The sequence below is a fragment of the Lepidochelys olivacea genome (genome assembly GCF_965140295.1).
Source record: "Lepidochelys olivacea isolate rLepOli2 genome assembly, chromosome: 1".
NCBI lineage: Eukaryota > Metazoa > Chordata > Testudines > Cheloniidae > Lepidochelys > Lepidochelys olivacea.
This window is the reverse complement of record NC_140411.1, coordinates 160,529,335-160,541,486: the sequence shown is the minus strand read 5'-3', so window position 1 is coordinate 160,541,486 and position 12,152 is coordinate 160,529,335. Positions and strand designations below refer to the sequence as shown.

The 12,152-nt window shown below is 42.8% G+C and overlaps 1 protein-coding gene across 1 annotated transcript in view; it reads right to left on the bottom strand.

The window, feature by feature from the left end:
• Positions 1-4,071: 4,071 nt before the first annotated feature.
• Positions 4,072-12,152, bottom strand: part of C2CD2 (C2 calcium dependent domain containing 2) — a 53,413-nt gene continuing 45,332 nt past the window's right edge. Inside the window, exon 14 of the mRNA XM_084638740.1 lies at positions 4,072-7,993. Coding sequence (XP_084494866.1) covers positions 7,767-7,993 — 227 coding nt within the window. The 3' untranslated portion in view covers positions 4,072-7,766. The remainder of the gene's footprint in view (positions 7,994-12,152) is intronic.

Genomic DNA, 12,152 nt, shown 5'->3' with positions numbered 1-12,152 from the left:
GCGCCACCGGAAGCCGGCCCGGCCGCCCGCCGGCAAAGCACCATGGGAGTCGTAGTTCGCGGGAGGGGCGCCTACTCTCCCGCTGCGCCGCGCGGGGCGGGGCTGTTACCCGCCAGCGCTGTTGCAGTCGCGCTTCTGGGCCCTCGGTGCAGGGCGCTGTACGCCCGGCCGGGTCGCCTGACAGAGCTCAGCCACCACCCCTGCAAGCTCGCTTGCAGCCCAGGGGGGTGGGGCGCGCCTGCCCGCCCCCAGTTTAAGGGACCCTCCGTTATTTCAGTGCTTTGTAGCTGGCTTGGCAGCTCTCCGCGTGCCTGTGCAGCGACTCCCCTTATTCTTGCCCCCGCGCTCGCTGCACAACTGGGGATCCTGTGCAGCCCCCCCCTCCCCTCGCGCCTCGGGCAGCCCAGCCAGGGCTCAAGCCAAGGTGCTGCAGGCTGCCGCCGGCCGGCCCTGCGCCGCCCCTCGAACTAACAGCCACCTGCTCCAGCGCTCAGAGCTGTGGAAACGATGCCCTTAGGTCGCCTAATCCCCCGCTAGCGGCGCACCTTAGGCCACAGAAGACTTCTGCCCTTGCTTAAGAGGTGTATTTGGGCATAAGCTTTCGTGGGCTAGAACCCACTCCATGGGATGCAGCCGCTGAAGTGGGTTCTAGCTCAGGAAAGCTTATGCCCAAATACATCTGTTAGTATTTAAGGTGCCACCGGACTCCTTGTTGTTTTTGTGGATACGAGGGGCTGGCCAGGGGCATGGCAGGGGCACTCCTGCTCCGCCCAGCCCCGTGCAAGGGCACTATTTACAAACCAGCAATGGCCCGCCAGGCCCTGTGCTGCCAGCATGCCCCTTCCCTTTGGGGTTAGGCCCATGCCATGCCCTGCCCCAGAGCCCCCTCCCCCACACCTGCTATGTCCAGCACACCCCCAGACCCTGCCACAAATGCACTGCGCCCTGCACAACACCACCCCTGGCCAGCACCCCCCTGCCTACAGCCCCACCACAACTGCCCAGCACCCCACGTAGAACCTCCACTCCCTAGTGTCCCAACACACACACAGCTCTTCCCCACCCCCTCACAGCCCTGCACCCCCAGAGACCCACTCCCCCATGCCCTGCCTCCCAGCCGCACTCACTGGCCACGCTGGGGCGTGACTGTGTTGGCCGGGCTGAGCCGCCAGCGCAGCCAGGGCTGGTCCCGGGGCGGGGAATCGTACCAGCCCCTCAGGAGTGGCCTGATTAGCCAGGCCAGGGGCCTGCCCCAGCTAGGCTCCCTCAGGACCCATTTGCCTGGAGGGGCCCAGCCAAGCCCACCACAGTCCCCTCCCCCACAACTGGCTAGGCTTCTGCTCCAGGGAGACAGGTGGGGCCGTATCGATAATGGGAAGAAGAGACTGCCTGGAGCCGGAGATGCACTGGGGTCCGGCCCGGAGGCAGAGAGCAGCTGGCAGGTGGGACCTGGGGGTGGAGAGGAACCCTTGGCTGACCGGCAGGCAGGTCAAGAGGAGCAAGTGGTGGGCGGGGGAGGGAGAGCCAGCGGGCTGGTGGCGGCTCAGTGCAAGTGGAGCAGGCTGGGGCCTCTTCTGAGCATGGGCCTGGCTCTATTGTAAACCCACTACTGACTTACCTGAACATGCTTAACCCTGATGTGAAACTGGATGTGCTGGCTTTTTGGAACAGTCATCAAGACACTTCCCAATTTCAGCAAAGTGACATGGTGAGCTCTGAGTGTACCCCGTGGGTGTCTTGACACAGGGTGCTTATTTTCAAGGGTGGACTACCTCCAGGACAGCAAGAGGCTCAACAGGAGTGAGGATGCTTTGAAGAAAATTATGTAAGTGTACGCAAATCAGGATTTCTGGAAAAACTATTTGCACCAAGTGAGACAAAAATATCTTTGTACATAAAAAATGTTTCAATTATACTGTAGTAAAATGTGTATATTATGAATGTGTTTTTCTCCCCCCCCCATTTTTCTATTTTTTAAAACCCCAATTTCATCCAACTTTTAATATTTGGAAAATGAACATTGAAAAATTCCAGGATTTTTTTTTCCCCCTCCACACACAAATAAAAATTAACACACACAGAACACTCAGTATCCTTTAGGCAAACAGCTCCATTCAGTTCATCTAAACACCACTGCATCTTGACATCCAATACTGCTCCACTACTACATATACATAATCCTGCCTCAGTGCAGGGGGCTTGACTACATTATCTGCCAAGCCCTACTTTTGTAGGATTCCACACAAGGTGACATCTGGACATTCTGTTCTGCTAAAGGACCTTTTCTGACAAAAAATGGTGAAGTGATAGTTGGCTTTGGGATATAACAAATTGTCCATTAAAAGCTGGGCATGTTCATGAACCTGGACAAACAATGCAAACATCAAATCTTAGGCTCAAATTATTCATTCGTCCCTCAGTCCCCTCCAATAGGCTGCCTCCCAGCACAGTTTTAGAATGCATCCCAATAGCACAGCAAGGGATCCTTCCTAGATGGGCTCAGGCACAATAAGAACGGAGCAACACAGGGTCAGGCACAGCTAGGAGGAGCTTGCTGCTAAAAGAAAACAGGTAAAGAGGCCCTGAAAACATGGAGTCGTCTTATTAATGCAGATGAGCAGACAAGCAATGCAGTACACCTGGAAGACCAAGGCATATATGACAGGATACTACACAGAGACAATCGGTGTTTATTATTTTATGTACAGCAGTAGTTCTTTCTTTTTAAAAAAAGAAGACATCCTCTTTTCATGCTTATTAGTGATAGTCTAATAAATCTGTACAGCATAGTCCTCTTAATTACACCAAGTTATTTTAGTGTACAAATTTTAAAAAGTTATCACAGCTGAGTGCTAAGAGTAAATGTTTCACCCTGTTTGGAATATGCGAGCATATTACACCCTTGGTAAACAGCTACACTTTTTATATAGGGATGTTAAATAACAAGATTGGCAAGATAACCAGTTCCATATACGCCAGCTACTTTTGCAGCTCGCTAGTAGCTTGCACAACAGCAGTATAGCTGTCCTGAGTAATACATCGCTCACCCTTAACTGAATGGTAGGAAGATTAACTGAATGTATTCAGAGTTAATGATAAATAAAGTCCCTGATTCAGCCAGGTACCTAAGCACATGCCTTACTTTAAGTACATGAATCGTCTCACTGAAGTCAATGTGGATGTCATGGAGTAAATGTGAGGCCATTGGTTGCTAAAAGCAGTTTAAAACAACAACTCTGCTCTTTACATCATAGCTTTTCCAGTAGGGCAGCTACATCTAAATATGGACTGTACTAATAGGCTCTGTTCCCTTCAAGCAATCATTTAATCCTATGCTATGGTGTACTTGGGTTTATGATGATACCCTGCTCGCACATATCTTAACTTTCGGCTTTATATTCAATGAGACACAATCAATAAAAAAAAGAAGTCACATTTATATGATTCCTCCTCTACCCCTCAAACCTCATAGTACTATTGCTCTAACATCTAAGGGATCACTAGAACTGAAAGGGACTATTTGGCGTGAGGGTGGGGAGTTGAAGTGCTGTCAAATGCACAAAGTATAGTTAGTTTCACCGTTTCCTTCTGCAAATTTTACATAACAATAAAGAGAAAACACATGGGGGAAAAAACAAATAAACCAACCCCTGTATACTTTCTTTGGCTTACAGAATGCACGGATAAATAAGAATTAAAAAAACCACCACAAAAAGATTTCATGAATTATTTCCACAATACAGCTTTGAGATTATATGAGAGAGAGAGAGAGAAAACGAAAACATAATGCAAAGGTTTTGATACGTGATGTGATATTCCTTCTCAAATGCTGAACTACTAAAATTATTAAGGTGTGTGTGTGTGTAAATTACAACCCCTGTCCTTCCCCAAAGTTAGGGAACCATGCTGGATCTGATCTTGCAAGGTGCAGTGCTGCCCCAGTGCCCATTGATATTCTTCACAGATTGCAAAAAGAAAAGGAGTACTTGTGGCACCTTAGAGACCAACCAATTTATTTGAGCATGAGCTTTCGTGAGCTACAGCTCACTTCATCGGATGCATACTGTGGAAATCCGATGAAGTGAGCTGTAGCTCACGAAAGCTCATGCTCAAATAAATTGGTTGGTCTCTAAGGTGCCACAAATACTCCTTTTCTTTTTGCGAATACAGACTAACACGGCTGTTACTCTGAAACCTTCACAGACTGTGGCAGGAAGCATTTAGCACCTGAGAGGATTGGACCCAGTGTTAATGTTAAGTGCCATGCCCAATCTTGCTGAACTCTGTGGCAAAACTCATGTTCACTTAAATGGGAGCAGGCTGTAGGTGAACTACTGGTATGTGCCCATCTATTCCCATAGGATTGAGTGTTGCTAGCTCTTGCAATTTTAACGGTGAGCTTTCCAATATGAGATTTTATTTAAAGCCCCAGTGCCTGGAAACAAAATTACATGAGAATCTCAGCTTTCATTTAAAAATAAGAGTAAGTTCCTAGCCCTCATGGTTGCAGAAGAAAGCTTGAAAAACATGACTAAGTTCACCCTAAAGGCTCAGAAACCAGAGGGCATATAACCCCCCCACATTTATTTTTAATCTCATAATTTTGGGGGGTCTGGATCATGATTTTGAACATTTGAAATACTGAGGATTTGAACTGTCAGTTTGGGCTCACAACTAATGACTATGGCTAACATGCTCTCAATGCTATCTACAGTGATTTCTAGAAGAGGGGAAAAATGACCTAGCCACATGCGGCAAATCTTAAATCACTATCCATCTGAACAGGGCTATTTTGGAGGGGCCCATTGAGAAGCTTTTAATTTATTAACAAAAATTAATCTTTTATCCCAAATGTCTTTGTCCCCTCCATCTTGAGAATAGGCTACACTAGTCTCCACCTCAGTTCCCCACCACCAAAACTCAAATTTTGGCAGTCATCCAAGACTTCCATAAAAATCAAGAGTTACTGGTCTACTGGGGGTGGAGGAGAGAGCCTTCTGCTTGCATTCTGCCAAGATGAATGTAATCCCTCACACCAATTTAAAAGATGAGCCACACAAGGTTTTGTACACAAAAGTCCCAACTCAGTAATTTAACAGACTTTAAATGTTTAGTGTCAAATTTTTTGTTCACAATCAGTGATACTTTTCACTCATCAGGGCCTAATCCTGCACTTCCTAGGTTCTTGTATACTATGGTGATATGCACCTAAGGAAAACTTTAGTTTAGAAAGGCCACGACATTTAGGGTTTAATTTTGTTTTTCCTCCTTTCAGCAAACAGCATCACTAAGGGCAAGTTTACACTTAAAACGCTGCATTGATGTAGCACTGAGTTGTGTCACTGTAGTGCTTTAAATAAAGACACTCTAAACTGACAGGAGAGAGCTCTCCCACCAGCATAATTAATCTGCCTCCCATGGGGGGCAGGATGTAGGGTGGTATAACTACATTGCTCAAGAGAGTGGATTTTTAAACCTGAGCAATATAGTTATACCAATATAAGTCTGTAGTGTAGACCAGTTCAAAAACTTTAAATAGGGAAGGGATCTCTCTTTTACCTACCATTACATGCCAACACCTAACGAAATCAAGGGGAATTGTGCGTGCACCAAAGGAGTGCAGCCTCAGCCTTTTAGTGCTGATGGCATCAGCTGTTGTACAGTAGATATGGAATCCTAACCTCGGTTTTTTGCAAGTTAGTAAAAAAGGAGAAAGTCTCAAATATGTGAAAGTAGGATTTTAACCATAATGATTTCGGATTTAAAAAAAGACAACCCAAAATAAAAAACCCACAAAAGCTGTAGAGTGTTGCATAGTTATATTACAAAAAACTGCAACTGCAACAAACTTAAGATTTTTTTAAAATAGTGTTTAAAAATGCCTGCAGGTATTTATAACAACAAATACAGCAAGACTGTTGACAGTACATATTTTTTGCAAAATGGTATGCATGACAGTACTGCCACAGTGCTATTACTAGGCCAAATAAAATGTATTTGGAACTAGAGGCTCAGTTAAAAGCATTTGGTGGTTCATTTCTTTGGATATTTGATTTTTTGCTGAAGATTTCCCCCACCCCAGTTTTATACCCTTCAGTACATCTTTGCTAAGGAATCTGGAGCCTACCAAAAGTATTGAAAGCTCTTAGTTCAATTATTCCACAGTTTCAATTTTTGGAAACTATAACTTTAAGGCTAAGGCACAATGCTGCCATCCTTACTCAGTCAAATGTCTTATTCAAGTCTTTGGGCCAAATTCACTAGTGACAGAAGCAGGCACAACTCTGTTTACGTCAATGGAATTGTATCAGTTTAGATTTGTGGTGATACTGGTGCAACGCAAGTGTTTGCCTGGGTAAAGACAGCAGGATTGGGTGCTATGTTCTCAACAGGGAATGCATATATGGCAAAGGAATGTGTAAACAGGCATACATGAGAAAAATATGTTATCTGTAAAATGCATATAGAGATTGAAGTTTTATTCCCCTCTTCTTAGACAGTTTAACTAAGTGAGAACTATAATTTTTCTTTTACCAGATTTTAAAGAAAGGAGCCAACTGCAATATATTTTAAACACACACAAAAAACCCAAACAAACCAAAAAAACTCCCTTACCATAAGGACAAAACTTGTAACTGAAGGAGGGGAAAGAGAAACTTTTCAAAAATTCTGTTTTCCAGGCTACTGGTAACTGGCAAATCAGACCATGAACTAATACAAATCTAAGTAGGATTAAATGTGATCTACACAAAATTTATTGCTCCTAACTTTGCTTTTGATACGATTGCTAGTATACTGGTCTACAAAGTACTGTAGATAAGGGAGTAGAGTCCCCAACATAACTTTCGCATTAGCACTTTTAGCTTCTCATATAGTGGGGAAATAAAAGTAACAGTAAGACCTTTTAAATACTTTGTTTGCAAGTGGGAACAAAGTAAACCTAGAAAAAAAGGGTTTTTAGCACAATATATGCACAGAATTAAATATTCTAGGATACGTATTTGCATAATCATCATTATGGCTAATATCAAAGGTACATGTCTATCTACACTGATTTAGCAGTTATTACAGCAGGATGTCTTAATCAACATTTAATTTCCTTTTTCAGAAACAAAGCAGTTTCCAAATTATAACAGGAACCAGATCAGGGTCTCTCGGCTTCCACTTTCAGCATGTCTAGAAACCCAAGTTGAGATCTGCACTGCTACTATTGTTTCATATTACAGAAGCAAAAACCACAGTGGTACATTACCTCTTCACAGTAGTCCAGTCATCTATCTGGAAACCAAGAAGTCATGTTGTCTAGAAGTTAAATGTAAACTAGATTTAATATTCTAAAAAAAAGGTGAGCCTCCCCAGTCACACCACTTCTACAGTACGACCCATCTTCTCTACCCCCATCCCCTCCAAAATAAAAATATCATCACTAGGAGTGGTAGATTCAAACCTTCTGCAAATCAGGATTGAATGCAGAGTGACAACTTGGATTGGGGTAGGGAGGCGGGGAACATGCCGTCATCATACAATCAACACTATTTATGCTAGGGGTAGGCTGGTGAGGACGGGATTCTTCTTGCTTAAAGGCTTTAAAAAAAAAAAAAAGTGTTTTGGAAAAACAGAAGCCAAGCTTTGTCTGCTTATTCCAGAACCACTGCATTTGTGAATATCATTTTATGCATGTCACAATCTGTGTTTACATCTTCTAGTATGGTTTTGTAAACAGCTGATCAATTGATGTGCAAGTATCATTCAGAGAGCATTAGGTTTTATACACATGGCTCCATGGAAGTGCAATTCAGCTTATTCTTGCTTTTGTTCTTAGAAAGAATTTTCTTGTGAAGGATGCGTGTTAGCGTTGCTCCCTTCCTTTGTGTTTCATCAGACGTTGGCTGCTGCAGGTAAACAAGGTCATTGTGCGACTGGCTCATTCCTGGATCCTTCTGATGATGCCGCCGCCGGAAAAACAGCTTTGCACTTTTTTTCAAAATTCCACCTACAGAGGTGAACAAGATGGAGAATTTAGATATAAATACGCTTTTCCCGATGGATCATCATTTTATTTTGTTTTTAACATTCTATTAAAAAATAATCATCGTCAGTTTTAAGTTATGCCCTCTGAAATACTTAAGTGTGAAAGAAACTAGGAAACCAAGAATGTTCTGTACTGGAGCAAGAATATTATGAAAGTTCTCTAGGTTAGATAACATCGATGCTCTATCCAAGTTCTGTTTTGTAGCTAGTCACAATAAGTTAAGTTTGTACACGATCTGTACACGATCTGTACTGTCAACTAGATGCTCACGACAGAATGCATCTACATTGTATGCTACTGTATTTCCAGCAACATTCAGACATATCCTCCCTCTGCCCCAAAATGGAATAATCTTGGGAAAGGTTTCAGAGTAACAGCCGTGTTAGTCTGTTTTCGCAAAAAGAAAAGGAGTATTTGTGGCACGTTGGAGACTAACCAATTTATTTGAGCATGAGCTTTCATGAGCTACAGCTCACTTCATCGGATGCATACTGTGGAAACTGCAGAAGACATTATATATACACACAGAGACCATGAAACAATAAGGAGAGTGGTCAGTTTGGATGAGCTATTGCCAGCAGGAGAGTGAATTTGTGTGTGTGGGGGGGGGGGGGTGAGAAAACCTGGATTTGTGCTGGAAATGGCCCACCTTGATTATCATGCACATTGTAGGGAGAGTGGTCACTTTGGATGAGCTATTACCAGCAGGAGAGTGAGTTTGGGGGGGGGGGGGATGGGACGGAGGGTGAGAAAACCTGGATTTGTGCTGGAAATGGCCCAACTTGATGATCACTTTAGATAAGCTATTACCAGCAGGAGAGTGGGGTGGAAGGAGATATTGTTTCATGGTCTCTGTGTATATATAATGTCTTCTGCAGTTTCCACAGTATGCATCCGATGAAGTGAGCTGTAGCTCACGAAAGCTCATGCTCAAATAAATTGGTTAGTCTCTAAGGTGCCACAAGTACTCCTTTTCTTTTTGCGAATCTTGGGAAAGTCTAGCCTCTTAAGTTAAAGAGCAAGTGTGTGTGTGTGTGTAAGTGTGTGTGTGTGTATTTTTTAAAATTTTTTTTACTTCCCCTCAACACCATGGAAATAGCACTTTTCATTCTAACCTAATCACTCAGATTCATGAGGACCTACAGCAATTAGAGATCTCTATCTATGCACAGACACTTACAGGTAATAGAAAAGCCAAGTAAGAAAATATTATCTGAAGCAATGTAGGCATTCACGGTTATCGTTAAGAGGAGCACTAAAGAGAACGTCAGTTTTCCTTCAGTCCTCGAAAAAAAGAGCGTGGTTGAAAAAGACAAAGATGCTGTTACAGAACAAGGTACAGATGAGAATTTGTTAATATTGGAGATCCTTTGAATTCTCCAACTTTTCAAGGGCAATCCACAAGTACTGTAGACTTCTCTTCCCTTTCATTTGCTTCGTTTCAGTTGCTCTCTTAAAGCCCATGATACATGCATAGCATTCACTGTCGGCTGCAACAACATTCCAGGATCTTCGAGTTCTCACATCCCATTCAGGTGGATTTAATCCTTCCAATACACTAGGAAGGACAGTATGTGGTATGGGGGGAAGAGATATGCAATGAATGGGATGACATGTTCAGAAATACACATACACTCTGCCCTCTTCCGCCCAGATATCTAGTGCATGGATTGCTGCTGAAACATCAAGGAAGCTGGGGGGGGAGGGGGGAAGAGTGTATACAGCTAGTTTATGCACAAGATGAAGTTGGCATTTAAATTCCAAGTTCAGGATCCCCATTGGCATCTGTAAAACGCTAATTTATTAAGAGCGCTACCTACCATGTGCCTTTACAAGTCAGGGTGTATTATAGATGGAGCTGGTAGCGCCACCTACAGTTAAGTTGCCCAACACTTGCCATTATAAGGACCTGTTGTCAGGTGCTTATAACTTTGCCTAACTTTAGCTGACTGGGCATGGCAAATTTCCAGCAGGTGTCTGCCTCAGGCTAAATGTCTTCATTTTTAAAATTTCAGCAGAAAGGATTCAGCTGTTTCAGAAAAGGAGGCTAGGGAAACATACATTGTTTTTAACGTGGGCAAAACAAACATTCTTGCAAGTGTTTAAGACACTAGTGCCTTCGCATTTGGCAGGGAGCCTGCTGTCAAGGATGTGCCATTTGCTGTTTCCGTGAGGGAAAAAAAAAGCCCAAATCTGGACTAGTAATAAATCTTTGAAAAATCTCAGTTTGCACCTGCTCAGACAAACTTGTTAGAATTTAGCCGCCAAACTCTTCAAAATTCCCCAAACAGGGTTTTTAAAATGAACAGACATAAGTAGTTACGTAATAAATTAATACTCCAGGATTGTATTACTAAAAGTATTTTTCATGTCATTGATTAATGCATGAAAAGGCAACTGTGTCATGTGTTATGCGGTCATGCCAACTACAGCCTGTCTCTCTTCAATAAATTTGCATATGCAAAACAAGTCATCAGTAATCTTTTCTTTCTGTAAGAAAATGGATTGCTTTTGGGAGCCAGCAGTCCCCCACTTTTAAGAATTCTCTCTTCTGTATGTGATCCTGTTTTGTGTGTGCACATAGCCTTAACTGTGAGGCAGAAGCATGGAATTAGTCAGTGACTGATACAAAACCCTGAAGTTAAGAGGAGAGGTCAGCCTACATTGGTATTAAAAGGATGGTCTAGCAATATAGATTTAAAATGACAACTTGGTTTTGTGTACAGTGGGGTGGTGGCATTTTCATCTCCTCTAGAGGGTTCATGCAGATTGGAAATTGGTAGTGAAAATGAAGAACTTGGAGGGGAGTGCAGCTTAGGACCCCAAACAGTGAGCATCAAGTAGTCATGATCTTCCTCTCTGGAGCTCACACTAGTACAAGAGAACAAAATGTGGTCTCCATTATTAACTTGCCAGTGCTGTACCTTCACACTAGCTTGTATCCACACCACTATCTAATCTAATGATTCTAGCTAGGTTCTTTTATTGGCACCCATCACCATCTTGATGCCATTCGCTTTGCTTTGTTGTCATTACCTATGAATACAGAAACCAAGGCAGACGGGGAAACTTTTTACATTATACTGTCCTGGAAATTGGAAATGGCTACCATTATTGTCAATGGCATCTCCTGTCAAATGCATCATATAAAGATAAACCCTAATGAAATTCAGTGCAATATCCTTACTGTTAATACCAGAATAGTTGTTGTCCTGTACAACATTGTTCCCCACTCCCACTCAAATTGATTATTGAAGAACTGTGTTTAAGTACTTTTTTTTTTTTTTTTAATTAATGAGTTTCCTATCCCATGTCTCCACACTATTCATGGCTTCAGACTAAAGCCCCTCCTTCTCCCAGTCTTCTCTATTTCACAAAAGTAGCTTTCATTTAAGAAGTGCAATATAGTTATTTAATACATGCCTCTGCTTTCACTCTGGTAAGGCTTATACTTTAAATGTTCAATCTACACTTCTGGAAGCAGGAATATCTTTCTTTCAGGAGGAGCTGCTGGTGAAACAGCCAGGTTAGCTAGGCATTCGGATGGACGGACAAGTGACTGGAAACAGGTGAAAGCAAATACGAAATCAGCGTGTATTCTCATGCAATCCTTTCGTTATTTCTGGCAAGAGAAAGGGAGTGGGGCACGATGAATCCTTAGCAAGCACTCTGAAGGAGTTCAAGTCACGTTCAAGTCTTAATTTTTTGCTTGGCTCCATAAAGGCAAACAAACGTGCACTATGTATGTAATGAATAGTACGGTTTTTGAAACAATATTGCAATATTTTAAATATAAAGATATTATAGCTCAAATAATTGAGGATTGTTAGGAAAGCGTAAGAAACCCATAAACAATTTGTAACACACACACACACACACACTATTCATGTAGGGCTATGTAATCATCTGTAGTTTGCACATGCATGTCTTTGGTAGGCTCCTAGTTACTACACGGATGAATGCCATAGAAATATCACAAGATGTCAGGAAAATTGCAGTAATTATCCAAGTTTCCCCAATCCGTTATCTTCAATCTGGACAGAGGAGAGGGGAATCTTCCCTGCCCCAATTCAATTATTTGTAACGGTAACACACCTACAATTAGAATGACTTGCTACTA